The 25,678-nt window shown below is 42.3% G+C and overlaps 1 protein-coding gene across 4 annotated transcripts in view; it reads left to right on the top strand.

The window, feature by feature from the left end:
• Positions 1-18,909, top strand: part of pgm2l1 (phosphoglucomutase 2-like 1) — a 162,548-nt gene extending 143,639 nt beyond the window's left edge. For all 4 annotated transcript variants that reach the window (XM_072576719.1, XM_072576718.1, XM_072576716.1 and 1 more), the window contains 5 exons: positions 329-422; positions 2,616-2,745; positions 4,341-4,530; positions 11,100-11,233; positions 14,944-18,909. In XM_072576719.1, the coding sequence (XP_072432820.1) occupies positions 329-422; positions 2,616-2,745; positions 4,341-4,530; positions 11,100-11,233; positions 14,944-15,043 (648 nt within the window). In that variant the 3' untranslated portion in view covers positions 15,044-18,909. The remainder of the gene's footprint in view (positions 1-328; positions 423-2,615; positions 2,746-4,340; positions 4,531-11,099; positions 11,234-14,943) is intronic.
• Positions 18,910-25,678: the final 6,769 nt, after the last annotated feature.

Below are 25,678 nucleotides of genomic sequence, written 5' to 3'. Positions count from 1 at the left end.
TGGCAAATTGGCCTTGGAAAGATATGCACCCTCTTCTTGGCACTTCAATTAAGGTCTGGATGACCCAACCAATGACTTTGTCATCCTGTGAAATAATTTTTTTAAATTCTATGATTGCTACACTTGTTAATCCTGATTTCACTAAATAAACCAGAATATGTTCACTTTCCAAGCTGTTTACTCATACATTGGTTTTAAAGGATGGGGTATTTTAGCACTCAGCAAGTGAAAAGGGTAAAAATTAACTCATGTCTGTTGTACTTTACATTCCAGTTTCACCACTTGGAGTAATATTTTGCTGTTAACTGTGATATTTGATTTGTTTTAGGAAACCTTGCCAGGGTTTAAGTGGATTGGAAATCGAATTGATGCACTCTTGCAAAATGGAAAAGAAGTGCTTTTTGCCTTTGAAGAATCCATTGGTAAGCAACATTCCTGCACCTTCTCTCTGTTCTGGTAAAGTCATGTTTTTGAGAGAAGACTTGTCTGTGAATGCTCTAGATTTGCTGTCATTACATACAAGTGAATTACAAGACTGAGATTCAGTTCAGTAGTTCTGCTAAAGTAATTAATCATGTGAATCAAGAGTCGTTATAAACATCAGCTGAATTTCAGGATCATATCTTGGTTGTGAAATTACTGCTGACCATTAAAAATGTATCTGAATTATATGATCTATTTTTAAAAATGTTTTATATCTCAGCCCATCTCTTCCCTAAAGAGCATTAGTTAACCATAATATAATGGATAAAATTCATAAGGACATACAGAGGACCTTAGGCTGGGTGGGTGTGGCTGTATTATATATTACATACAAGTCATTTAAAGGTGGTAGAACAGAGTGTGAAAATGATTAATAATCAATCAACACTCTAGAGTTTATTTAATAGGGGTATAGAATACAAGAGCAAGAAGATTATTTAGACAGGAAATGTTGGAGGAACTTAGCAGATCTGATAGCATGAATGGAGAGAGAGACAAAACAGAGTTGACATTTAAGTTCAATATGACTTTTTTTTTTAAGAACCTTCTGCTGTCAGACCTGCTGAATTTCTCCACCATTTTGTGTATTTAGTTTTTTTGCATCTACAATATTTTTAATTTAGGAAGGAAATTATTATAAATTGTAGCTGAAAATGTGTTGCTGGAAAAGCGCAGCAGGTCAGGCAGCATCCAAGGAGCAGGAGAATCGATGTTTCGGGCATGAGCCCTTCTTCAGGAGTCCATGAGCCCTGAAGAAGGGCTCGTGCCCGAAACGTCGATTCTCCTACTCCTTGGATGCTGCCTGACCTGCTGCGCTTTTCCAGCAACGCATTTTCAGCTCTGATCTCCAGCATCTGCAGTCCTCACTTTCTCCTATTATAAATTGTATAAAACATTGGCTCACCCTCAACTAGAATATTGTATCCAATTCTGAGCACTTCGGAAAGATGAGAAAGCATTAGAGAAAGTGCATAAGGTTCACGCGAGTAGTTCCAGGGATGTGGTTCCAGTTACAAACACTGGCAAAGTGAAGATTCAGGTGTGATTTAATAGTGCTATTCAAATCATGAGAGGACTTGACAGAATGGGTAGAAGGATGAGAGGACAAAGAAGCAATGGGACACAAGGAAAAACAAGTGTTTAGGGTTTGGAATGCACTGCGTGAGACTGTAATGGAGGCCGGCTCAGTCAAAGTTATCTAAAAAGGAAGAAGTGCAGCGATTATGTGGAGAAGATGGAGGGAGAGTATTAAATGCAATACTAATTCAAGGAGTCAGTGCAGATACTGAATGGCCCAGTTCTATAACCATTCTGTGACTCTGTGATTTAATTGAATTATTAATGGAAATCCAACAACTTGATTATCATTTCATGATTTTATTCCTAGTTTTAAAAACTAAATTAAAGTTCAAATTTTCAAACATTGGGAGAATTGAACTTGTAATCTGTATTATTAACATTTGGGCTTTTTTGTATAGCTTGACATTGTTCAGTATTTGCTCTTTGCATTTGCTTTTTCTCCACCTAGAATCATAGAATGGTTACATGACAGAAGACCCGTTCCACTGATGGGAACAGTGCCTCCCTATGGACTCTGTCCAGATCCCTAATGATTTGAACAGTTTTATTTAATTTCCCAACTTTCTCTCCTCCAAGATAAAAAGTCCCAACTTATCCAATGCATACTCTTGTAACTGATTTTTCTTATCCTGGAACCATTCTCCTGAAACTTTTTTGAGCAGTCTGTAATGCCATCACATCCTAACATCTGGCACCCAGAATTGGATGGAGTCGTCCAGTTGAGATTGTACCAGTTTTTTTTTATATAGGTTTAATGTAACTTGCTTACTTTTATACTCTCTTGCCTGAACAATAAGGCCTGGGATCTCTGTGATTTATTAACTTCACCCGAAACCTGTACTGTTTTATGCATATGTACCTTCAGGGCTCCTGCTACCTTGCTTTCATTCTGTGTTCTTCCTACCAAAATGAATCACCTCTCACTTCTGTGCATTAAATTTTATCTGTAGCATTGATTAATGTCGTCTTTCTGCTTTTTATTTTTGCCGACCAGACTTGTCTGTCTTTTATTTACACTTTGGATTCAGTTATTTTTGCTCTCACTGTCTTAGGGTTTCTGTGTGGTACACTGGTGCTTGATAAGGATGGAGTGAGTGCTGCTGTCATCGTGGCAGAACTAGCAACATACCTGGAAACCAGAAAACTCACCATAACTGATCAACTGAATAACATTTACAGAACGTGAGTAGAATATGATTGGTATTAAAGGAGGGTTAGAACAGGATTTGTTGTAGTTTAGTAAACCTGTCCCTTAAATGTTCATGCCTCTGATCCTGTTCTGTTTTGTCTATTGTCTTCACAATACATGGCTCTCAAACTCTGTTCTTTCATTTCTGCACCCTCCCAGTATGGTATGAACATCTGCTGGCTAGCAAGATCCTACTTGAAACTGCACTCTCAACATCGAATGTTCCTTGGCTTTAATACTGACTTGTAATGATGTACTGTCCTTTCTTTCAGAATACATCCAGATTGTGAGAAAGATAGAATAGAGAGATGTAACAGTGGTGAAGTAAAAGTTACTTCTGTAAGGATAAATCAAGCATATTATGTTGTTGGTACAATGCAGAGGGAGCAGGGCATATCCTGAGGTTGCTTACAGGGGCTACTGGAAGATCATCCTGGAGAGCGTTCCATTCCCAATATAGTAGGAAATCAGGAATTAAGACTAAACAGGGTATGGCAAAACAGCTTGGTCCTGTATATTACATGACCTGCAGAATGTATGAAATCTTGGATGCTCCTAGCAATCAAGATGATCACATCTGCAGGAAATGCTACCCGTGTGATCAGCTTGAGTGCTGGGTTTTGGAGCTTTTAGGAGGCACAGAAATATGTCTGCAAGGCTGGGAGTGAAGTCTCTGACATCAGCCCTAAGGAAGAGTCACCTGGACTCAAAACATTAGCTTGCTTTCTCTCCATGGGTACTGCCTGACCTGCTGTGATCTCCAGTCTAGCCCATCTATGAAAAGTGCTGAACAGTGGCAAATGTAATTTAATCCTAAAAAGTATTAGTGTACATGTTCATAAATCTCTGAAGGCAGCAGGACAGGTGGGCAAGTGGTTAAGTGGGCAGTTTGAACACTTGCCTTTATCAGTCAAGGCGCTGAATGCAAGAGCAAGGAGGTTACAATGGAGCTGTATGTGACATTAATGAGGCCACAGCTGGAGTACTGTTTGCTGTTCTAGTCATCACATGATAGGAAGGTGGTTGCACTAGAGAGGGTGCAGAGTAGATTCACCAGGATGTTGCCTGGGATGAAGTGATTCAGTAATGAAAAGACACTAGATAGACTGGGGTACTTCCCTTGGAGCAGAGAAGGCGCAGGACGATGTGACTGAGGTATGCAATGCTCTGAGGGGCAGAGACACAGTAGATTGGGACAAACATTTCCACTTGGAGGGACATCAATAACCAGAGAGCACTGTTTGAAAGTAAGGAGTGGGAGGTTTAGAAGGGGTTTGAGGGAAAGAAAATTCACCCAGGATATTAGAAAGTCGCTGCCTGAAAGGGGGGTAGAGGCAGGACCCCTCAGGATGTACTTGGATGAACTCTTGAAACACCACAGCATAGAAGTCTGTGAGCCACGTGCTGGAAGGTGGGATTTTGAACAGTTGGATTTTTGATGAGCAGCCTGGACACTATTAGTTGAAGGGCCTCTTTCCATGCTGTAACAATCTATGACTCTTCTTCTCTCTCCGTATTAAATGATGTGCTTATATTCTGAAGGTGTTTACATGTTAACCGGATGTTGGCATTCACTGCCTCTGTTTAGATATGGTTATCATCTCTCCAAGACTTCCTACTTTAAATGCTATGAACCTGCTACAATGAAGAGAATGTTTGATCGACTTCGAAACTATGAAAAAGACAATCGATATCCAGATCACTGTGGGCCATTTGAAATTTTGTATGTGAGAGATGTAACTACTGGATATGACAATAGTCAACCGAACAACAAGTCAGTAAGTATAAACATTAAGTTATACTTTGCCCATGAGCCATCTGGAAGCTGCAAACTGAATGACAGATAATCCCATAGGCCCTGGGTCACATTGAGATACAGTTCTATGGGTATTGGCAGCTCTCTGATGCCTTGCAATGGTGTGAGCCTTGACCACTAATATGACAATGTTATTTTATCATCAAAATAGACTAGATGTTGCTGCAAGTTGTGTATATTTCACATTGTTTTTAGATTAGGATCTAGCTGTATGATGAATTAATTCTATTGAATGGTCGCAGCAGCAACAGCATCTTGCAATTGGCATGGATTGCTCGCTGGCTTGGACACAGGACCAAATGCAGACAGCTATTTAGACTGGCAGGAGGAAGGAAATGGTGTTTTTCAGGATCAGTGTCGGCACCATATTCAGAACTCATGTTAATGATTTAGACTTTGGAAACACAACAGATGGAATTTTTTTTCAGCCCTTGAATGGCATAGGGAATAGTGACAAATTTGGGGAAATAAGACAAGAATGGAAAAATCTGATCCTCTACATTGAGAAGAAAAGTGTCCGATTGCACCTTATTTCCATGCTAATCTCCCTTCGTTATTGCCAGTTCATCATTTTCCCATGCAGAGGTGAGAAACAAGACATCAGCAATTCCTGACTTGAAAGTTAAAGTAGTAACCTGGTGGAGGCAACTTAGAATCACAGAATTCCTATAGTGTGGAAAGAGGCCTGACCCTCTGAAGAGCATCGCACCCAGACAGTCCCCACCCTAACCCTGTAACCCATGGCTAACCCACCTAACCTGCACATCCCTGGACACTGGACAGTTTAGCATTTCCAATCCACATTCCTGAACACTGGACAGTTTAGCATTTCCAATCTAACCTAACCTGCCCACCTTTTGGAGTGGGAGCAAACCAGAGCACCTGGAAGAAACCCATGCAGGCACAAGGAGAAAGTGCACATTCCACAGTCACCCTAGGCTGGAATCAAACCCAAGTCCCTGTGAGGCAGCAGTGCTAACCACTGAGCCACATGCTGCATTAGTGGTTCAGTGACTTACTGGCTGCTTCTTTGGGCCTCTGTCTTGAGAGCTTAAAGAGTTGTGGACATTCACAGTACAAAAGGAGGCCATTTAGTCCACTGTGCCTGCACCAATCAGCAAGTATCTGGCTACACTGATCCCATTTTCTAAATGCTACTTAAATGTCATAAGAGTTTCTGACTCAGCCACCTTTTTTGGGCAGAGTTCCAGACACTCACCACACCCTCTGGGCAAAATATAATTCTTCCCAACTGTTCTCTTAGCTTTCACATCACTATTCCAACTGCTTTCATGCACTTTCTCTGCCCCTGGTTATTCAACGTTCTACAGATTGAAGAAGTGCATTCTATGTACCCTATCTATGCCCCTCATAATCTTACACACTTCTGTCAGGTCTCTTCTCAACCTTCGCTGCTCCATGAAAAATAATCCCAGTTTATCCAACCTTTCCTCTTGGTTCACACACTGCAGCCCAGGCAGTATCCTAATAACTCTCTTCAACACCCTCTAGTGTAATTTCATTCTTTCATCTGTAATATGTCTGGAATGGTGCTCCAGTTGTGATCCAACCAGCATTTCTAACAGTTCCAACATAACCTTCTTGCTCTTCTATTCTATGCCTTGTTAAATATCCCATATGCCTTCTTTATCTGCCTATGAATGTGCATGGCAAGATCCCTTTGATTGTCAGTACTTTCCAGGCTCCTATTTTCATTGTATAACCCTGGTCTTGTTAGCTTTGTCCAAGTCTATCTTTCACACTTTTCCAGATTCAATTCCATTTGCAGCTGCTATGCCCAGCTGATCAGAATGTTGATATCTGGCTGCAATTTACGCTAGCATCTGCACTGTTTATCACCTTACCTGTACAAGAGTGAACAAGGAAGATTTAGGGCGTAGAAAAGTAGAAAATCATGAGTACTTAGGGTCAAAGGGTGAAAACAATTGTCAAGAGACAAAATTAATGGTTTTTTACTTAAATGTATGTATTCTGAACAATACAAGTGAATGCTGTAGATCGTACCCATTAAAGAGACATGGTTACAAAGAGCTCAGATCTGGGAACTAAATATTCAGGGATATGTGGCTTCAAAAGGACAGGCAGAAAGAAAAGAGCGTTGGAACAGGATGGAATAAATACGATAGCAAGAAATGTTTTGGATATAAGTTTGCTCGCTGAGCTGGAAGGTTCGTTTTCAGACTTTATGTCACCATACTAGGTAACATCATCAGTGAGCCTCCGATGAAGCACTGGTGGTATGACCCACTTTTTGTTTAGGTTTCCTTGGATTGGTGATGTCATTTCCAGTTTTTTTTTCTCAGGGGGTGCTAAATGGGATCCAAGTCGGTGTGTTTGTTGATAGAGTTCAGGTTGGAGTGCCATGCATCTAGGAATTCTCACGCGTGTCTCTGTTTCGCTTGTCCTAGGATGGATGTGTTGCCCCAATCAAAGTGATGTCGTCCTCATCTGTATGTAAGGATACTAGTGAGCGTGGGTCATGTCGTTTTGTGGCTAGTTGATCATGTATTTTGCCACAAAACGACATGACCCACTCTCACTAGTATCTTTACATACAGATGAGGAAGGACACCGCTTTGACTGGGACAACACATTCATCCTAGGACAAGCCAAACAGAGACATGCACAAGAATTCCTAGAAGCATGGCACGATCAACAAACACATAGACTTGGATCCCCATTTACCACCCTGTGTAAAAAGGACTGGAACTGACATCACCAACCCAAGGAAACCTAAATAAAAAGCGGGCCATACCACTAGTGCCTCACCAGATGCTCACTCGTGATGTTACCTAGTATGGTGACGAAACATCTGAAAACAAACCTTCCAGCTCAGCAAGCAAACTTACATCCAGAACCTCAACCTGAGCTACAAATCTTCTCAAAACCCACTAAAATGGTTTGGGGCTGGAAGATGTAGATTTCTTCTGGGTGGAAGTAATTTTAAAAAAAAACAAGATGATACTAGTAGTAGTAGTCTGTAGGCTCTCTAAGGGTTCACTAGTTATTCTCTTGCTATTCATCGATTTAAAATTCCTGATGCTCTCTCATGCTACGCACTCTTGTACCTTTCCTAATTTTTTTTAAAGTTCACCCCTGCCCTCTAGAGACTCTGCCACACTGACCCTTCAGTATCTGGTACTTCAGGACATCATTATTGCTCACTGGAGCTTACTACCCTCTCACATTGGGTCCTTCCAGGTTGTTTTGGTGCATTTGTACAAAATGCAATTTGACTCTTACTTTGCTGGTGCTCAGTCACTTATTTGAATGCTGTGGTTTGACTTGTCTGAGTAGCACAGACCAAAAGGCAGGCAGCTTGTCACAGTTGCCAGCGCTGAACAATCAAGTTGCTTTATGGCACCGTGCTACAGTATGTTCTTGCAATTTATGTGGCAAACACACTACTTATGTCTCAACTAAATAGCCATACCTGAAAGTCAAACCAGACCAGTCCTTAATGGAACAAAGAGTCAGTCAGGTGTTTGTGCAACACTCCATCAAGGACATTGTCCTGAGGTTAACTATGATCATTCAGAGGTTGATATTCTTGCAGTCCTGGAACTGAACCAAAATCAATCTTGTATATCAAGTCCAAACAGTCCAGGGATTGCAGGGATATCAGTTGGGAATCTGTGGAAAGCCTCAGTGCAGAGTCTGAGTCATGTGCAGTCAGGGCTATTCTCACAATTCAGTCCTGGGCATTGAGCTGTTAACATTATCAGGGTCCATCCATCCATGTGTGTTGGAAAATGTGCAGATCACAAGTCGGGTTGGGTTGCAGTATATGTTGTGCTTGGAGGGATAATGACACCAAAGATGGCAACTCCAAACTTAAGGATGCGATCTGTATTGCTTAGGAGTATATTTGTTTTAGGGGGAATTCTCCAACTCGTTATCAGCCTGCTTCAATCAACGGGCATTGGACCATGATAGAGGGCATAACAATGTGGTGTGCCAAATGCAAGAGGGGGGAAATTGGGGACTAGTAGATAAAAGGTTTAGATGAGCATGTAGAGAGCCTGAAAGTTGATGGGTTTGTCTGAGAGATACACAAAAGTGTGGGGTGATGTGATCTTGATGTCAGGCAGAGTTGGAGCACACACATACAGCAGTGTGATCTGGATACTCTGCCTCCTGTGATCACATTCTCACTGCCAGCCAGAGCAGAAAAATAACTGCGAACAAGTTTCTTTTGTTTTGGGGTCTTTGAGAGTAGGGTCTGCTTAAATGTTGGTCAGCATTATGCTTGAATGAGTTTACACTTCCTTCTTAAGCACTAAGGCAAAAGAACCTTTGTCTCCAGAGAAAGGTGCACTCACACATGATCACATCGTCATATGCTCAAGGTGGCTGTAAGTGTGGAACATAAGAGAAGGCAAGAACTTATTACTGTACTAGGCAGTTGTATTACTTTTGAATCAGTGATCTTTTCATCAAAGTGCCAGTTAATCATACAGCACAGAAACTGACCCTTTGGTCCAATTCATCCATATCAGCCAAGTTTCCCAAACTAAACAAGTCCCATTTACCTGCATTTAGCCCATATCCCTTTAAAGCCTTCCTTTTCTCGTACTTTTCCGAATGTTTTTTCAATGTCATAACTGCATCTGCATCTACCATATGCTCTGGCAGTTCATTCAATAGACTAGCCATTCTCTGTGTGAAACATTGCCCCTTAGGTCCCTTTTAAATCTCCCCCCCCAACCACCTTAAAATTATGCCGACTAGTTTTGAACTCCCCTTCCCTAGTAAAAAGACCTTTATTATTTCCCTTAACTGGCCCCTTCACAATTTTATAAAACTCTATAAAGTCACTCTAAACCTCCTACACTCCAGGGAAAAAAAATACCAGCTTATCCAGCTCCTCCTCCTAACTCAAACCCTCCAGTCCCAGTAACATCCTTATAAACCTTTCCTGCAGCCTTTACAATTTAGTAATATCCTTCCTATATCAGAGTGACCAGACTTGTACACAGTACTCCAAAAGTGGCCTCACCAACACCCTGTACAACTGTAACATGATGTACCAACTCCTATACTCTGAGTTTGGACCATGTCAAACGCTGGCCTCACCATCCTGTCTACCTGTGATGTCATGTTGTAGGAACGATGCAACTCAACCCCTGGGTCTCTCTGGCTTACTTCTGGTTAACAAATAAATCTGGAAGGAGGGTTATTGACAACAATAATAAATAAGTTGACCGTAGTGAAATCTTGCAGCTTTCAATTCTATTCAGATGACTGACGTTTTCAAAATGTAGGAATTAACAACTGTCATCATTTTTGTGGATTTAATTACTTTTCTTTTTCATTAATTATTTTAAAAAATCTTAGTCACACTCATTAATGTAAGCGTTGAAGGATCCCTAAAATCAGATGCTGGGCAGAATGCTCATGAGAGATGGGAAATGCTTCACCAAAATAACTTTTACCCTGCTTGGGATGCATGAAGAGACTGCTTAACTTTGACACAATGGCCATTTAGCCATGTCCTACAGCTAAAACAATAGTTAACAAGACGTTTGTTGATTGAGATTGCATTTTTATATTTATAGTTGTGACGAGATCTTTGCAATGCTGTACCTCCTGTGTGTTCCGAGTTTCGTTTTCCCTTGCGCTCCTACTAGTTCAAAGTGCAGTCCTAGGATCTGCAGCTAGGATAAAGAGAGCCTGCTCCATATTAGATCCTGCTCCATATTAGATCCTGTTGGTCTGGAAGAATTGAGCAGATGACCCCAGGGTCATTTGTGGCTAAACGGTCCGGACCCGCTGGGAGTGTCCTGCCCAGATGCAGATTTGCTCCAGATGGGTGACACCGTGGCTCAATGGTAAGCACTGCTGCCTCACAGCACCAAGGACCTGGGTTTGATTCCAGCCTCGGGTGACTGTCTGTGTGGTGGTTACACGTTCTCCCCGTGCCTGTTTGGGTTTCCTCTGGGTGCTCCGGTTTCCTCCCACAGTCCAAAGATGTGCAGGTGAAGTGGATTGGCCATGCTAAATTGCCCATAGTGTCCAGGAACGTGCAGGCTAGGTGGGTTAACCACTGGGAATGCAGAGTTACAGAGATAAGGTAGGGGATTGGGTCTGGGTGGGATGCTCTTCTGAAGGTCCGTATGGACTTGATGGACTGAATGGCCAGCATCCACACTGCAGGGATTCTACGCTTCAGATAAGGGCTCACCCTCAGCTGCAATTCTACAGGGCTGGGGATTGCAGACAGGACATTCCAGTAAATCAGAGTTTAGACAAGGTGGCAAGTAGAGCATATTCATTTAAGGAAGGATAGATAAGCATATGAAGAAGGGTTGTGCTGATAGTTAGATGACTACGAGTTGGCAGAGGTTCAAGTGCAGTACCAATATCAGTATAGACTAGTTGGGTGGAATGATCTGTGTCTGTGCTGTATATTCTATCTAATTCTGTAATGGTGCTATATATTGTTGACTTGGTTTTCCATTCTATTCTTCAAATGTTCCAAACTAACAAATAGTCTGTTCCCCATGACAGGTGCTGCCCATAAGTAGAAGCAGCCAAATGATCACCTTCAGCTTTGTGAATGGCTGTGTAGCCACTTTGCGGGCCAGTGGCACTGAGCCAAAGATCAAATACTACGCTGAGTTCTGTGCACCACCAGGCCAGAGGTTAGTGTTGCTCTGTGACTTCAAACCTGATGGAACAATGGTGTTCACCTTTATTTTCTGACCACGACATATTTATCATGGAAAGGTTAGAATGCTGCATAAAAGCTATGGGGAGTGCCATCATGAGTATTTACTTACAATAAATCTGGCTTCTTATTAAAACTAGAAGAGTTCATTATGCCATTCACCTAATTCATGGTCAGTCAGTGACTCAACTCCACTGATGAAAATAGGTAGTGAAGGCCCATCTGAAGTCCAAATGTTGGCAAGGGGACACTGGCATCTACCCGACCAATTGTCAAGGTATGTCCTGTACACAAAACTAGGAACAAATCCAACCCAACAATTACTACCCCATTAGTCTGCACCAGATCATCATTAAAGTGATGGAAAGTGTCATCAGCAGTGCTATCGGGCAGCACTTGCTTAACCTGCTCACGAACGTAAATCAAAGAACTGTGGATGCTAGAGTTCTAAAACTAACCAAAGCAGAAATTGCTAGAGAAACTCAGTAGTTCTGACAGCGTCTGTGCGGAGGAAACAACAATTAACGTTTTGAGTCTGGTGACCCTTCTTTAGAACTGGTTTTGTTTGTGATTTGTTGGACATTATCACTGATGCCCAGTTTGGGTTCCCCCAGGGCCACTCCGTTCCTGACCTCAGTCCAGCCTTGGTTCAAACCTGGACAAAAGAGCTGAATTCCAGAGGGGAGGTGAGAGTGACAGCTCTTGACATCAAGGCTGAATTTGATTGAGTGTGGCATCGACAAGCCCTGGCAAAACTGGAGTCAGTGAGAATTGGGAAAATCTCTCTGGTTCAAGTCATACCTGGTACAGAGGAGCCTCAATTATCTGAAGGGCATGGGTGGGAAGAATTTTGTTTGGTTAATTGAATGCCAGATAATGTAGTTAGCCAAGCATCGGGACCTTGCAATCTTGCCAGATAATCTGAAATTTGGATAATTGAATGCGAGATAATCGAGGTTCCTCTGTACTTGGTAGGATAGTTGTGGTGGTTGGTAGTCATCTCCACTCTAGGACATCTTTCTCAGGATATTACCTGAGGCTAGACCATCTTCAGCTGCTTCATCAATGATATCATTCCCGACACATGGTCAGAAATGAGGATATTCGCTGAAGACAGTGTTCAGTACCATTCACAATTCCTCAGATACTGAAACAGTAAGATCTCCACAATATGCAGGCTTGGACAGTGCTAAGTAAAACTTATGCCATGTAAGTGTTAAGCAATGACCATCTCCAACAAGAAAGAATCTAACCATTGCCCTTGACGTTTAATAGTGTCACCATCACTGAACCCCTACCATCAACATCCTGGGTGTTGCCATTGAACAGAAACTGAACTTTTCATACTAGTACTGTGCCAACAAGAGCAAACAAGAAAGTAGGAATCCTGGAGTGCATACCTCAACTCCTAACTTACCAAAGCCTGGCTGCTTAGTCAGCTCCTTCCAAACACATGGCCACTACCATCTAGAAGGACAAGGATGGCAGATACTTGGGAACACCACCACCTGCAAAGTCCCTTCCAAGCCACTCACCATCCTGCCTTGGAAATATATCACCATTCCTTCCCTGTTGCTGGATCAAAATCCTGGAATTCCCTCACTAATGGCATTGCGGATCCACCCATAGCACGGACTGCGGCGATTCAAGAAGGCAGCTCACCCCCACCTTTGTAAGGGCAACTAGGGACGGGAAATAAATCCTGGCCAGCCAGTGCCACCTGTGTCCCATGATAAATAAAAAGTATCATAATTCTTGTCCCTTTGTTTTTTAATGCAATTTCTGCGAAAATAAACTGATGTAGCGGTAAAGTGAAAGAACACTGTGTAGATTTAGATTACAGATATTTGTCCCACTGATATTTGTTCAAATATCACTGGGCTTTACATGATCACAAAAGACAAACTTCATACAAGTTTATCTTGTAGTTTGAGAACTGGTTGTCCCTATTGCATCTCCTGCTGGGACAATAAAACTAAATTCCACTTCCTTGTGCACGTCTCCTGTATTGTTCAGTGCTTCAAACTTTTATCTGTGTTTCTCCAAGATGATGCAATTATCTCTACTTCAACCCCGTCCGTTTTTAAAGAAAAATTCTCCTAAATCTCTTGTCACTCATTTCAAGTGGTTTACCCCTTCTGCTGTCCATCAAGGAAAATTAAATTCATTACATCAAAATACTAATCTATGTCTCTCATTCTTTCTTCCTCCTATAAAAATGATTGCAGTTGCTAAAGTCTCTGCTCATTACTGTAATTTTTAACTGACATTGTATGGTGATTTTAATATTCTTCAAAATTATACTGCTAAATCAGAGAATCCCTATAGTGTGAAAGCAGGCCATTCACCCCATTGAGTCCACACCAATCCTCTGAAGTTCATCCCACCCCCTCACCTTACACCTGTAACCCTGCATTTCCCATAGCTAATCCACCTAACCTTCACATCCCTGGACACTATGGGATAACTTTGTATGGCCAATCCATCCTAACCTACACATCTTTGGACAGTGGGAAGAAACTGGAGCACCCAGAGGAAACCTGTGCAGACACTGGGAGAATGTGCAAACTCCACACAGACAGTGGCCCGAGGGTGGAATCGAACTGATGTCTCTGGCACTGTGAGGCAGCAATGCCAACCGCTGTGCCACCCAAAGCTGCATATTGTAATGTAATTGTAACCTAATTATTGCCTTAGTTAAATTTATCCTTTACTTTTGTGGTCTTTGTCCCCCATTTATTAAAACACAAGACACTGTTCACTTATTCTTACAGTTTTATGTAGCTATTCCACATACAAAGGATTATGTTTTTGGAAGAGCACAGCAGTTCAGGCAGCATCCAAGGAGCAGCGAAATCGACGTTTCGGGCAAGAGCCCTTCATCAGGAATAAAGGCAGTGAGCCTGAAGCGTGGAGAGATAAGCTAGAGGAGGGTGGGGGTGGGGAGTGAGTAGCATAGAGTTGCAGTGGGAGAGGGACTCCCTGAGATTCTTGTAGAGAGAGGAGGAAAACTTCTTCAAGGCAGGCATCCTTGCAAGAGGATTCGCAGTAGGGTTAAAATCGAGGTAAAAACAATAACTGCAGATGTTGGAAACCAAATTCTGGATTAGTGGTGCTGGAAGAGCACAGCAGTTCAGGCAGCATCCAACGAGCAGCGAAATCGACGTTGCGGGCTCTTGCAGTTATTGTTTTTACCTCGTTGATTTTAATCCTACTGCGAATCCTCTTGCAAGGATGCCTGCCTTGAAGAAGTTTTCCTCCTCTCTCTACAAGAATCTCAGGGAGTCCCTCTCCCACTGCAACTCTATGCTACTCACTCCCCACCCCCACCCTCCTCTAGCTTATCTCTCCACGCTTCAGGCTCACTGCCTTTATTCCTGATGAAGGGCTCTTGCCCGAAACGTCGATTTCGCTGCTCCTTGGATGCTGCCTGAACTGCTGTGCTCTTCCAGCACCACTAATCCAGTATTTGGTTTCCAGCATCTGCAGTTATTGTTTTTACCTCATTATGTTTTTGGGGTCTAGCAGACTGTGCTCCACAATATCAGCACACTTCTATTGAGCATGTATTTCCAATTTATTTGTTTGTATTTTTTCCTCCATTCTAGTTTGTTCAGGGTATGGCCCATTTTTACAGCTTGTCCCTGGGTTTAAAGATAACTGCTGTTTGCTTTACATTTGCAGTGGCACAGCTTACCTGGCTGAAGAGCTCAACAAACTGATCGATGCAATGGTCAAGAACTTCCTCGAGCCAGAGAAGAACGGTCTGATAGCTCGTCTATAAACTCATTCGGCACTAGCAAGTGAATGTGCGTGTGTGTCTGGAGTTGGAGTAAAAAAGCACAGAGCAAATGTCACCTGTTTACACTAAAGAGCTGGAAGTGAGGATATTATGGGTGATAAGTGTGTGACAAATCTATATTTTGGAGACTCTAAAGCCCTTCAGTGTTCCTGGAAGGCAGCTCTCTTCGACTTGGAGAAGCTGCCTATTTCATTGACCAGGAAGCTTTTTTGTCATTTTACATCTCTGCTTTCTGCTTCTTGGTGCTGTGTGTTCATTCATTGGCTGCAGCTTCTCCTGTTTAATAGAAACTTGGTCACAAAGTCATTCAGTCTCACTAAATACCCTGAGATTAGGTTCATGCAGTCAGTATTTTGCATTATAGATGCTCTATTTGCAAATTCAAGACACAGCCCCAGTACAGCACAACTTGGGAGGTCTGTAAATGTGCAGACAAACTGGCTATCATTATGAAGTGATGAAAGTCAGAACATGATGTGACACTCTGTAAAGAGGGACAGAAATCCATTATAGTTTGGAACCTTCCATTGATCCCCTTCCTGTTTGCTTATTATTAATTTGATTTTTTTTGTTAATTTGCACAAAACTTTTACCTTGTGAACTGGAAACTATTGGTATATTTGTGTTTGAAAAATTTACTGTCCTTTTGTTTGCCTTTCTTAGTAAGATTTTTTTTCTGTCACTGCTACACATGCCAGACACAGCGAAAGTGAATAGCCACAAGCACTGACTTGTGATGTAACTCAGTGACCCCCACTGCCTCTCGTGAGGAACTGGGTAGCCTGTACTAATTGTTCCCCTGGTGCAGAGCTTTGCTGTCTCTTCACCTTGTGAGCTGTGCTTCCATTATTTACAAATTTCACAGCAAACTGGCAGCCCCCAGTGAGGACAGACACCTGCCAGCCCTTTGTCTGGTTAAGACTCAGATTGGCACTCTCCATCTTGTGGACGTAGTCTTTTGTATGGTCCAGGATTGTGCATTGGACTTCATCCAATCAGTCATCAATATCACAATTACTGCCTGGTCACCCTGACACCAGTTGGATGGTTGCAGTATATGATAATGTGAACAGCACTGGTGATTTTGGGAACTGTTGTTTATAGACTGCTCGTTTTTGTACCTATTTGCTGCTGTGAAATTTTATGCAAGTGCATGTGCTTGCAAATTGGGTGCAAGCTGGTGTCTTTGTGTGTGTGTGTGTCATAAGACCTTAGTGTGTGTGAATCTGCAGTTTTTTGAGCCCTAACTAACTGCTGCTGAGAGTGTTCGGGTGGAGAGTGGGTGAGATTCTTGTCACTCGTTCTGTTCTTACCCGTGTCTACTTGTGCATTTTAGGCCGAAGTCTTAACCAAAGGCTTAAAAGAACATACTTAGAATATTTTTTTAATTTAATTATTTGCAGAGATATGCATTGAATGAACTACAAGTCTTATTTTGCATTTTGAATGTTTATTTTACACTCTGCAAAAAGGATATTTCATTCTTCCAAGTGTTGACTGTAGTCACTTTTTAATTATAATGTTAATTGTATTCATAGTCATAGTACTGCTCTGTTGTAGGCCAAAACCGACATATGACTGAAACATACAGCCCTGAAGATCCAAGCTTGGTTCCTCCTCTGCAATAAGAGCTGAACCCAAGCAGGTTATCCAGAAAGGTGATCTCCCTCCCTGTGTTAGGGAGGGTCAGAGTATTCAGGCGATCCTGTGACTCCTAACAAACCTTGTTTGCAAATCTCAAGTAGAATCCCAGATCCCTCTGCTCTGCTGTGGCCACTCCAAGGTGAGAATGTCAGAAGAGGGTGAAGTATCAGTATGTGCATGGTACCAGTGAGCATGAACCAGCAATTTTGAGGAGAGAAGCAAATTGGGGAAAGGAAGGGCTGACATGGGCATAATGAACCAAATGGTCTCCTCCTATGCTGTATTATTCTGTGAAAAAGGATAGTGGTAAAAGAAACCTAACCAGAGTCTTGCCCAACCCTTGAATTCAAATTGTGCCCCGCCTGGAAGTGGAAATTTGCAATTAGCTGTAAAGTAGAAGTACTTTTTTTTTTCTCTTTAATTCCAACTGCAAACTTTATTCTCTAAAAGAAATCTGGAATATTATTTGCTTGTTGTTAAACCTACAATCTCTTCTTTTGCACTGTTTCCAGAGAAAATATGAACAAGTGACTGTTTCCCAAATGCTGTAGTAAAGTTTTGTGTGAGGACAAATGGGGTAAGCTGCCACCCAAACCATATAGCATTTTGTAAGTGACTTTAAAAATGAATTTTCAAAAGTTGTTTTTTCAGGATTTTTAAGGGAGGGAGAGAAGTAGATTTGCTTTCAGTATTTGAATAGTTTTGAATTATAGGGATGATTTTGCACTTTGTGACAATGTTTGCTAACTTTTCATTCTCTAGTGAGGATGGTGTTCCATGTTTCTATCTTCTTTATTCATAAAAACTGTTGGACATTAATTCACTGGAGTGGAAGGTTGTTGGGAAGGACCTGGTTATGAACTTGTATATACAAATATTAGAAAAGACAAATGCTTTCAGTCTTTCTCTGAAGTATCCATTTCCTGTTTACCTTGTACCCTTGTGGTTGAGAGCTTTTTGTACCATTGTTTGGAATGTGAACATCTCTTTGGTCCCTACGTTTGAGTCTGTCCAATAAATGTAGAAGTGCAGGGGAAACCTTGTTTGGAATTAATTAGCCAGTCTCTTTCAGAGCACCAAGGATCAGAGGATGCTGACTGGGGACTGGAATTGCTGGGGTGCTTTTACTCAACTCTGGACCCACCTCAAACATCTTCTGTCCATGTGGTTCAAACTCTTAGTGTCCTGACGTTAATGCAGGTTGTGTGGGCATTCAGAGCTGCTATTAGATGTGCTAACTCCTGATAGTCTGTTAAAGGAGGAGTCTGCCCTAGTGCTGCTCAGATCAGCTAGCCAAAGCAGGCTGATGCTAACCACTAGCTCGGGTTCTGATTTCCATGTGAAGAGTTGAGGAAGACCTATCCATAGCCTACTAAGGAAGCCCCTGTTTAGTGAACAGAAAGTCCACACTATCTTTAAACAGATTTGGATCCCAAGAGTACAATTCTAGCTGTCTACACTGTTGCTTGGGTTGATGACAAGTTTAAAATGCTTAACCTGTGCCCTCAATTCTGTTTGCAAAAGCTGAAACATTTGCCTAATTGTGTTTGTTACTGACTATAATAGTGATATTACCTCACTGTGTGTACTGTCTGGGGAATTCTACACACATTCTATGTTTTGATTTAAATACATACAGTCCAATGGTATGGTATTATCCCTGCTTTCCAAAGTATTAAAGTTTAAAGAAGGGCTGCTCAGGTTTTTGGGGTAAATGGTAGATTTCAGTGGTCCTGTCTCTTAACTTCCAAGGTGTTTTCAATTGTTCACATTTATCCTTGTGGCTGAATGTTGAGTACACTCTGAAATTGAGGAAACGTTCACATTATGGCTGGACTAGGGTAAATGATAGCTACAGAACATTAATATGTGTAGCAGTTTGTTCTACAGATGTACAGTTCAGCTGCTGCTCTTTCTGTAATCTATAATCTCCACCAGCCAAAACATTAGATTTACGTAGTCCTCTGTTTTCATTCAACCTTACACTGCTTATCCCAGCACTTCATTGGGGTTCAGATTCAAATCCAAGCTCTGAATGTGGATATTCAAACTGATCCCAATCAGTTGTCTACCTGCTGAAATGGCCATTCTCACCCCATGGACAGGAGCAGTCATTTAATAAGAACTTGCACTTCTCATGTTCTGTATTGGTTGTATATTTATTTATGGATGTCATTTATGAATTAAAATCTACAAAGAACAAAGCTGAAAAACAAATCTGACTTTTTGTACCAGAACAAATTGCTGGGAAAACTGAGCAGGTCTGAGAGAGAAAGCAAAATTAACATTTCGGGTCTTCAGAACTTTTATACTTTGCATCACATTTCATCTATCTGATCAATTGCTTCACTGGTCTGTTCTTCCGAAGGTGCTAAAATCCTCCTGACATTTCCACTTTGTGTCAGCTACCAATTCTGAAGTTATGTTCCACACATCCGGTTCAACAATCAAAACTACATAGAGGGGTCAGGCAGTCCCAACACAACACAGCTTCCAAATGTTAGCTTTTAACCAACTTTCTATCAATTCATGTTACACTTCCACTAACACCACTAGCACTTAAATTTAGCAGCAAGCCTCCCATTGAAGCTACTCCCACAGCTTATTAGCTGTAATGCAGTTGATCTTGTTCTCTGTGGGTGTATACCTATTCCGTGAAGTTGAGCACAAGATCAAGGTTAATACAACACACACAATGCTGTGGGAGTCTTGCACAATCAAAAATGGTGATTTGTTCAAGATGCTGAACTGAGGATCTAACTACCATCAGGTGAAGGTAAATGATCTCACAGCACTTCTGAAAGTAGAACAGGACATTCTCCTCAGTATGCAGACTAACAGTTGTAGGAACAACTGTCATCAAAACTGGCCACCCACTGGATTGGTGGAAGCCAGGTCAATGCTGGGGAGTTATTGCAGCAGACCTGGTCCCTATGACAGTCCTGATACTGGAAACGTTCCCAGCAGCAGAACAGCAGTGACTTTGCTGGTTATCAAACTGAAATCAGCAGCCACTGGTATTTTCAGTGGAGGTATCATTCCCTTCCACAAGGAAGGAACCTCTCAGGTTGTCAGAAGTTGGTGTATTTTGTGAGCTGCCAGCATCAAATTGATATCCTGGTTACTCCAACAATACAATTAGAAAGGGTTCCCCTCCACTCTGGCCAATGCCTCTTCTCTCGTATGAAAATTTACAACACCTCTTTCTAAGGATCCCTCAGAGGAGAGGAACTCCTTGTGCCCTCAGTAACACTCTCAATGGTGTTGTTGATGATACTTCAGGGTGGGGAGGTAATGCCCAATGGTGTCATTGTTAGACTAGAAAACCTGGGATTGTTTTCAGTCTGGTATAGGAGGTGGAGAGGCGACTTTATAGAAGTTTATAAAATAATGAGGGGTATAGATAAGGTAGTTGTCTTTTTCCTTGGATGGGCTGCACATTTTTAAGGTGAGATGCGAGAGATTTAAAAAAGACGTGAGGGACAAATGTTTTACACAGAGGGGTACTTTGCATGTGAATGAATGTCCAGATGAAGTGGTGAATGTAGGTACAATTACAATGCTTAAAAGACACTTGGATAAGTACATGAATAGGAAAGGTTTGGAGCGATAATGGGCCAGGAGCAGGCAGGTGCAACTAGTCTAGTTTGGAATTATGTTCAGCATGGACTGGTTGGACTGAAGTGTCTGTTAGGCAAGTGTGAGGACTGCAGATGCTAGAAACCAGAGTTTAGATCAGAGTGGTGCTAGAAAAGCAGAACAGGTCAGGCAGCATCCGAGGAGCAGGAAAATCGACGTTTCAGGCAAAAGCCTTTCACCAGGAATAGAGGGTCTGTTTCCATGCTGTCTGACTCTCTCCAGATACCCAACTAATGTTCTGGGGATCTGAATTTGAATCCTGCCTTGGCAGATGATGGAATTTGCATTAAATAAAAATCTGGAATTAGGAGCCTAATGATGACCATGAAACGATTGTTGGAAAAACTTATTTAATTCACGGATGTCCTTTAGGGATGATGTGGAGGTGCTGGTGTTGGACTGGGTTGGGCAAGGTCAAAAATCACATGATACCAGGTTAAAGTCCAATGGGGGTATTTGAAAACACTAGCTTTCGGAGTGCTGCTCCTTCAACACTTGATGAAGGAGCAGTGCTCCGAAAGCTAGTATTTTTAAGTTGGACTAAACCTGGTGTCATGTGATTTTTGACCTTGTCCTTTAGGGAATTAAAGGATAAAAGATTTTTCAGTGGAAATCGCACTTAATTCCTTAATCTGTTACCAAGCCTTTATCCCATCGGCTTCCATGTAAGCTCCCACTGTTCTGGAACTATGATGGGGGTACCTCACTTCAACACAGCAGCCAGCTGCCTAGCACTGAGACCTCTGCTATTCTGATAGAATTTCTCACAGGAATTATTTGCTATTTTTGCAATCTTGCTGTGTGAAAAATAGCTGCCATTTCTTGCATTGCAACAGTTCAAACAGCACATTATCAGTTATAAAGTGCTTTGTAATGTCCTAAAGGTTGAAAAGCAGGAGGCTGGAAGAACACAGCAAGCCAAGCAGCATCAGGAACTGGAGAAGTCAATGCTTCAGGGTGTAACCCTTCTTCAGAACGGGGGGTGGGTGTAAGGGGAAAATAAGGTGACAAAACAAGAGAATAAAATTGACAATGTAACATGTTTACTTTAAAGAAAAGGTAATACCACAACTTAGCCTAACATCTGTTAACGGTTATAGTAGCAGAATTAGGCCATTTGGCCCATTGAATCCGCTCCACCATTCGATCAGATCATGGCTGATATATTGTCCAATCCCATTTACATGCTTTCTCCATGTGACTTTGTTTCCATTACTAATCAAGAACCTATCTAATTATGCCTTAAAATATACTTAATGAGGTAGATTCCATAGTCCTCTGTAGCAGTGAGTTCCAGAGATTCACCACTCTCTGGCTGAAGAAATTCCTTCTTATCTCAGGTCATCCATAAATGGTTGTTTTTTTCACTCTGAGGCTCAACCCTCGGGTCGTAGTCTCTCGTAGGATTCATCTTCTCCACCTGCACTCTATTCAGGCCTCTGTAATTTGCAACCAGATTTCCCCCCCCCCCAAAAAAAAACACACACACTCCTTCTAAACTGAGTATGGGCCCAGAGTCCTCAACTGTTCCTCATATGATAAGCCCTTCATCCTCAGGACCCCCCTCCAACGCCATATATCCCTCCTTAGATATAAAGAATTAAAGTCATAGAGGTGTACAGCATGGAAACAGACACTTTGGTCCAACAGGGCAACTTTTTCACACAGAGGGTGGTACGTGTATGGAATGAGCTGCCAGAGGAAGTGGTGGAGGCTGGTACAATTGCAACATTTAAGAGGCATTTGGATGGGTATATGAATAGGAAGGGTTTGGAGGGATATGGGCCGGGCGCTGGCAGGTGGACTAGATTGGGTTGGGATATCTGGTCAGCCTGGACGGGTTGGACCGAAGGGTCTGTTTCCATGCTGTACATCTCTATGACTCTCTCCTTTTCCAAAGTAAACACTGATGCAAAGTACTCGTTTAGTATCTTCCCCCATCTCCTGCAGCTCCACACAAAGGCTGCCTTGCTTATCTTTGGGAGGTCCTATTCTATCCCTAATTATCCTTTTGTGCTTAATGTATTTGTTAAAACCCTTTGAATTCTCCCTAACTCTATTTGCTAAAATATCTCATGTCTCCTTTTTGCCCTACTGATTTCCCTCTTAAGTATGCGCCTACTGACTTTATACTCTAAGGATTCACTCAATCCCTCCTGTCTATACCTGACATATGCTTCCTTCTTTTTCTTAATTAAACCCTCAGTTTCTTTAGACATTCAGCATTTCCTACACCTATCAGCCTTTCACCCTAACAGGAATATACTGTCTCTGGACTCTCATCTCATTTCTGAAGGCTTCTCATTTTCCAGCTGTCCCATTACCTGCAAACATCTGCCCCCAATCAGTTTTTGAAAGTTCTTGCCTAATACCGTCAAAATTGGCCTTTCTCTAATTTAGAACTTCAACTTTTAGATCTGGTCTATCCTTTTCCATCACTATTTTAAACTAATAGAATTATGGTCGCTGGCCCCAAAGTGCTCCCCCACTGACACCTCAGTCACCTGCCCTGCCTTATTTCCCAAGAATAGATCAAGTTTTGCACCTTCTCTAGTAAGTACATACACATACTGAATCGGAAACTTTTCTTGTACATGTTTAACAAATTCCTCTCTATCTGAACCCTTAATATGTGGCAGTCCCAGTCTATGTTTAGAAGGTTACAATCCACTACAATAGCCACTCTATTATTCTTACAGATAACCAAAATCTCCTTACAAATTTGTTTCTCAATTTCCCGCTGACTATTCAGGGGTCTATAATACAATCCCAAACAGGTGATCATCCCTTTCTTATTTCTCAGTTCCACCCAAATAACCTCTCTGGATGTATTTCTGGGAATATCCTTCCTAAGTACAGCTATAATGCTATCCTTATCTCCCTGACAGTATATTAGTCTCCTTCCAATTCAGGTGCAATCCATCCTTCTTGTACAGGTCACCTCTACCCCAGAAGAGATTCCAATGATCCAAAAGTGTGAACCCTTCTCCCCTGCACCAGCTCCTCAGCCATGCATTCATCTCTATCCTCCTATTCCTACCCTCACTAGCTCGTAGCACCAGGAGTAATCCAGATATTACTCCTCTCGAGGATCTCCTTTTTAGATTCCTGCCTAACTTTCTGTACTCTCCCTTCAGAATCTCATCCCTTTCCCTTCCTATGTCATTTTATCCAATGTGGATAATGATCTCCTGATCCCTCTCCCCTTTGAGAACCTTCTGCACCCTCTCTGAGACATCCTTGATCCTGGCACCCGGGAGGCAACACACCATTCTGATTTTTCGCTGCTGGCCACAAATGTCTGTCTGTGCCTCAGACCAGAGAGTCCCCTAACTCAGTCAATTTCTTGGGACCTGACGTACCCCTGATTGCATTAGTCTCGTTACCATAAACATGGCTGTTTGTGCTACATTCCCCTGAAAATCCATCATCCCCTACATTTTCCGAAACAGCATACTTGTTTGAAATGGAGATAGCCACAGAAGACTCCTGCACTACCTGCCTACCTCTCTCACCTTTCCTGGCGTCAACCCATCGATGTGACTGTATCTGACTTTTCTCCCTTCTTATAACTGCCATCCATCACACCCCCTTGCTCTTGTAAATTCTTCATTGCCCATAAATGTTACTCCAACCGTTCCATTCGATCTGATAGGATTCACAACCAATGCCATTTATTGCAGATATAATCCTCATAACACTTAAACTCTCCCTAAACACGCATTCAACAAGAAGAGCATATCACTCTACTCAGGGCCATTTTTACTTCTTCCAATCTGCAGGCATATAGGTGTCCCGGAGATGTTCTCTGATAGCCTCAGAAGAATTCATACACTGACTGAACATTTCAACTACCCTTCCCACTCTGCCGAGGACATGCAGGTCCTGGGCCGTCTCTACCGCCACTCCCTTACCACCTGATGCCTGGAGGAAGAACGCCTCATCTTCCACCTCAGGACCCTTCAACCCCAGGGCATCAGTGTGGACTTGACCAGTTTCCTCATTTCCCCTTCCCCCACCTTACTCCAGTTCCAACCTTGCAGCTCAGCACCATCTCCATGACCTGTCCTACCTGTCCTTCTCCCATCCCACCTATCTGCTCCACCCTCCCCTCTGACCTATCACCTTCAACCTCACATCCATCTCCCTATCGCGCACTCTCAGCTACCTTCTCCCCAGCCCCACCCACTTCCCAGTTATCTCTCCACCTCCGACGCTCCCAGCCTCATTCCTAATGAAGGGCTTTTGCCCAAAATGTCGATTCTCCTGCTCCTCGGATGCTGCCTGACCTGCTGTGCTTTTCCAATATTACTCTAATCTCAAAGATATACTGGCATTGAAGATACTCCCGAGAAGGTTTGTTAGGCTGAGACCAGGGATGGAGGAACTGTCTTACGAGGAAAGATTAAGGTGTTTGAGTTTGTACCAGTTGGAACAAAAACAGAAGTTGCTGGAGAAAAGTAAAATGTCAGCATATCTGGCCGTATCTGTGGAGAAAAAGCAGCCAAAAGTTTTGGGACCAATGACCCTTCATCAGGAGCTGATAAAAATCACACGTCGCATGGTTGTAGTCCAATTTATTTGGAAACACAAGCTTTCAGAGCACTACTCCTTTATTAGGTTAAAAATCACACAACTGAAAATGTGTTGCTGGAAAAGCGCAGCAGGTCAGGCAGCATCCAAGGAACAGGTGACTCGCCGTTTCGGGCATAAGCCCTTCTTCAGGAAAATCACACAACACCAGGTTATAGTCCAACAGGTTTAATTGGAAACACATTAGCTTTTGGAGCACTATCTTTCATCAGGTGATCGTAGAGGAGCGACGCTCTGAAAGCTACTGCTTCCAAATAAACCTGTTGGACTATAACCTGGTGTTGTGTGATTTTTAACTTTGTACACCCCAATCCAACACCGGCACCTCCAAATCATGACCTTTATGAGGTGTTTGTGAGAGAGGAAGATCTTAAACACAGAATTTGTCAGATAAAAATCAAAGTGCCATACAACTCATGCAGTGAAGTGTTCTTTAGACACACAATTTATATGGTCTTCCTCTGATTAACAGCTGATGAGGGTATTAGTCAGAGTGTTATCAAATAAAGCCTTTGGACTATAACCTGCTGTTGTGAGATTTTGGGCCTTGTCCAACTTGGGCTCCTCCATATCACAGTAGGATTTAGAGGAATGAGAGGTGACCTGAGAGGTTACTGGGAGAGTCCAGGAGCAGGCGGGACAATGTTACAATGAAAGGTTACTCATTGGAAACAGTGAGGACTACAACTCCCAGAGTGCCCCGCGGCTCGCGAATGCTCCGTTCGCTCAGGTGTGCTGCGG

Source organism: Chiloscyllium punctatum, chromosome 9 (genome assembly GCF_047496795.1).
Source record: "Chiloscyllium punctatum isolate Juve2018m chromosome 9, sChiPun1.3, whole genome shotgun sequence".
Lineage (NCBI taxonomy): Eukaryota > Metazoa > Chordata > Chondrichthyes > Orectolobiformes > Hemiscylliidae > Chiloscyllium > Chiloscyllium punctatum.
Note: the sequence above shows the minus strand (reverse complement) of the source record. Positions and strands in the feature narration are given on the sequence as shown.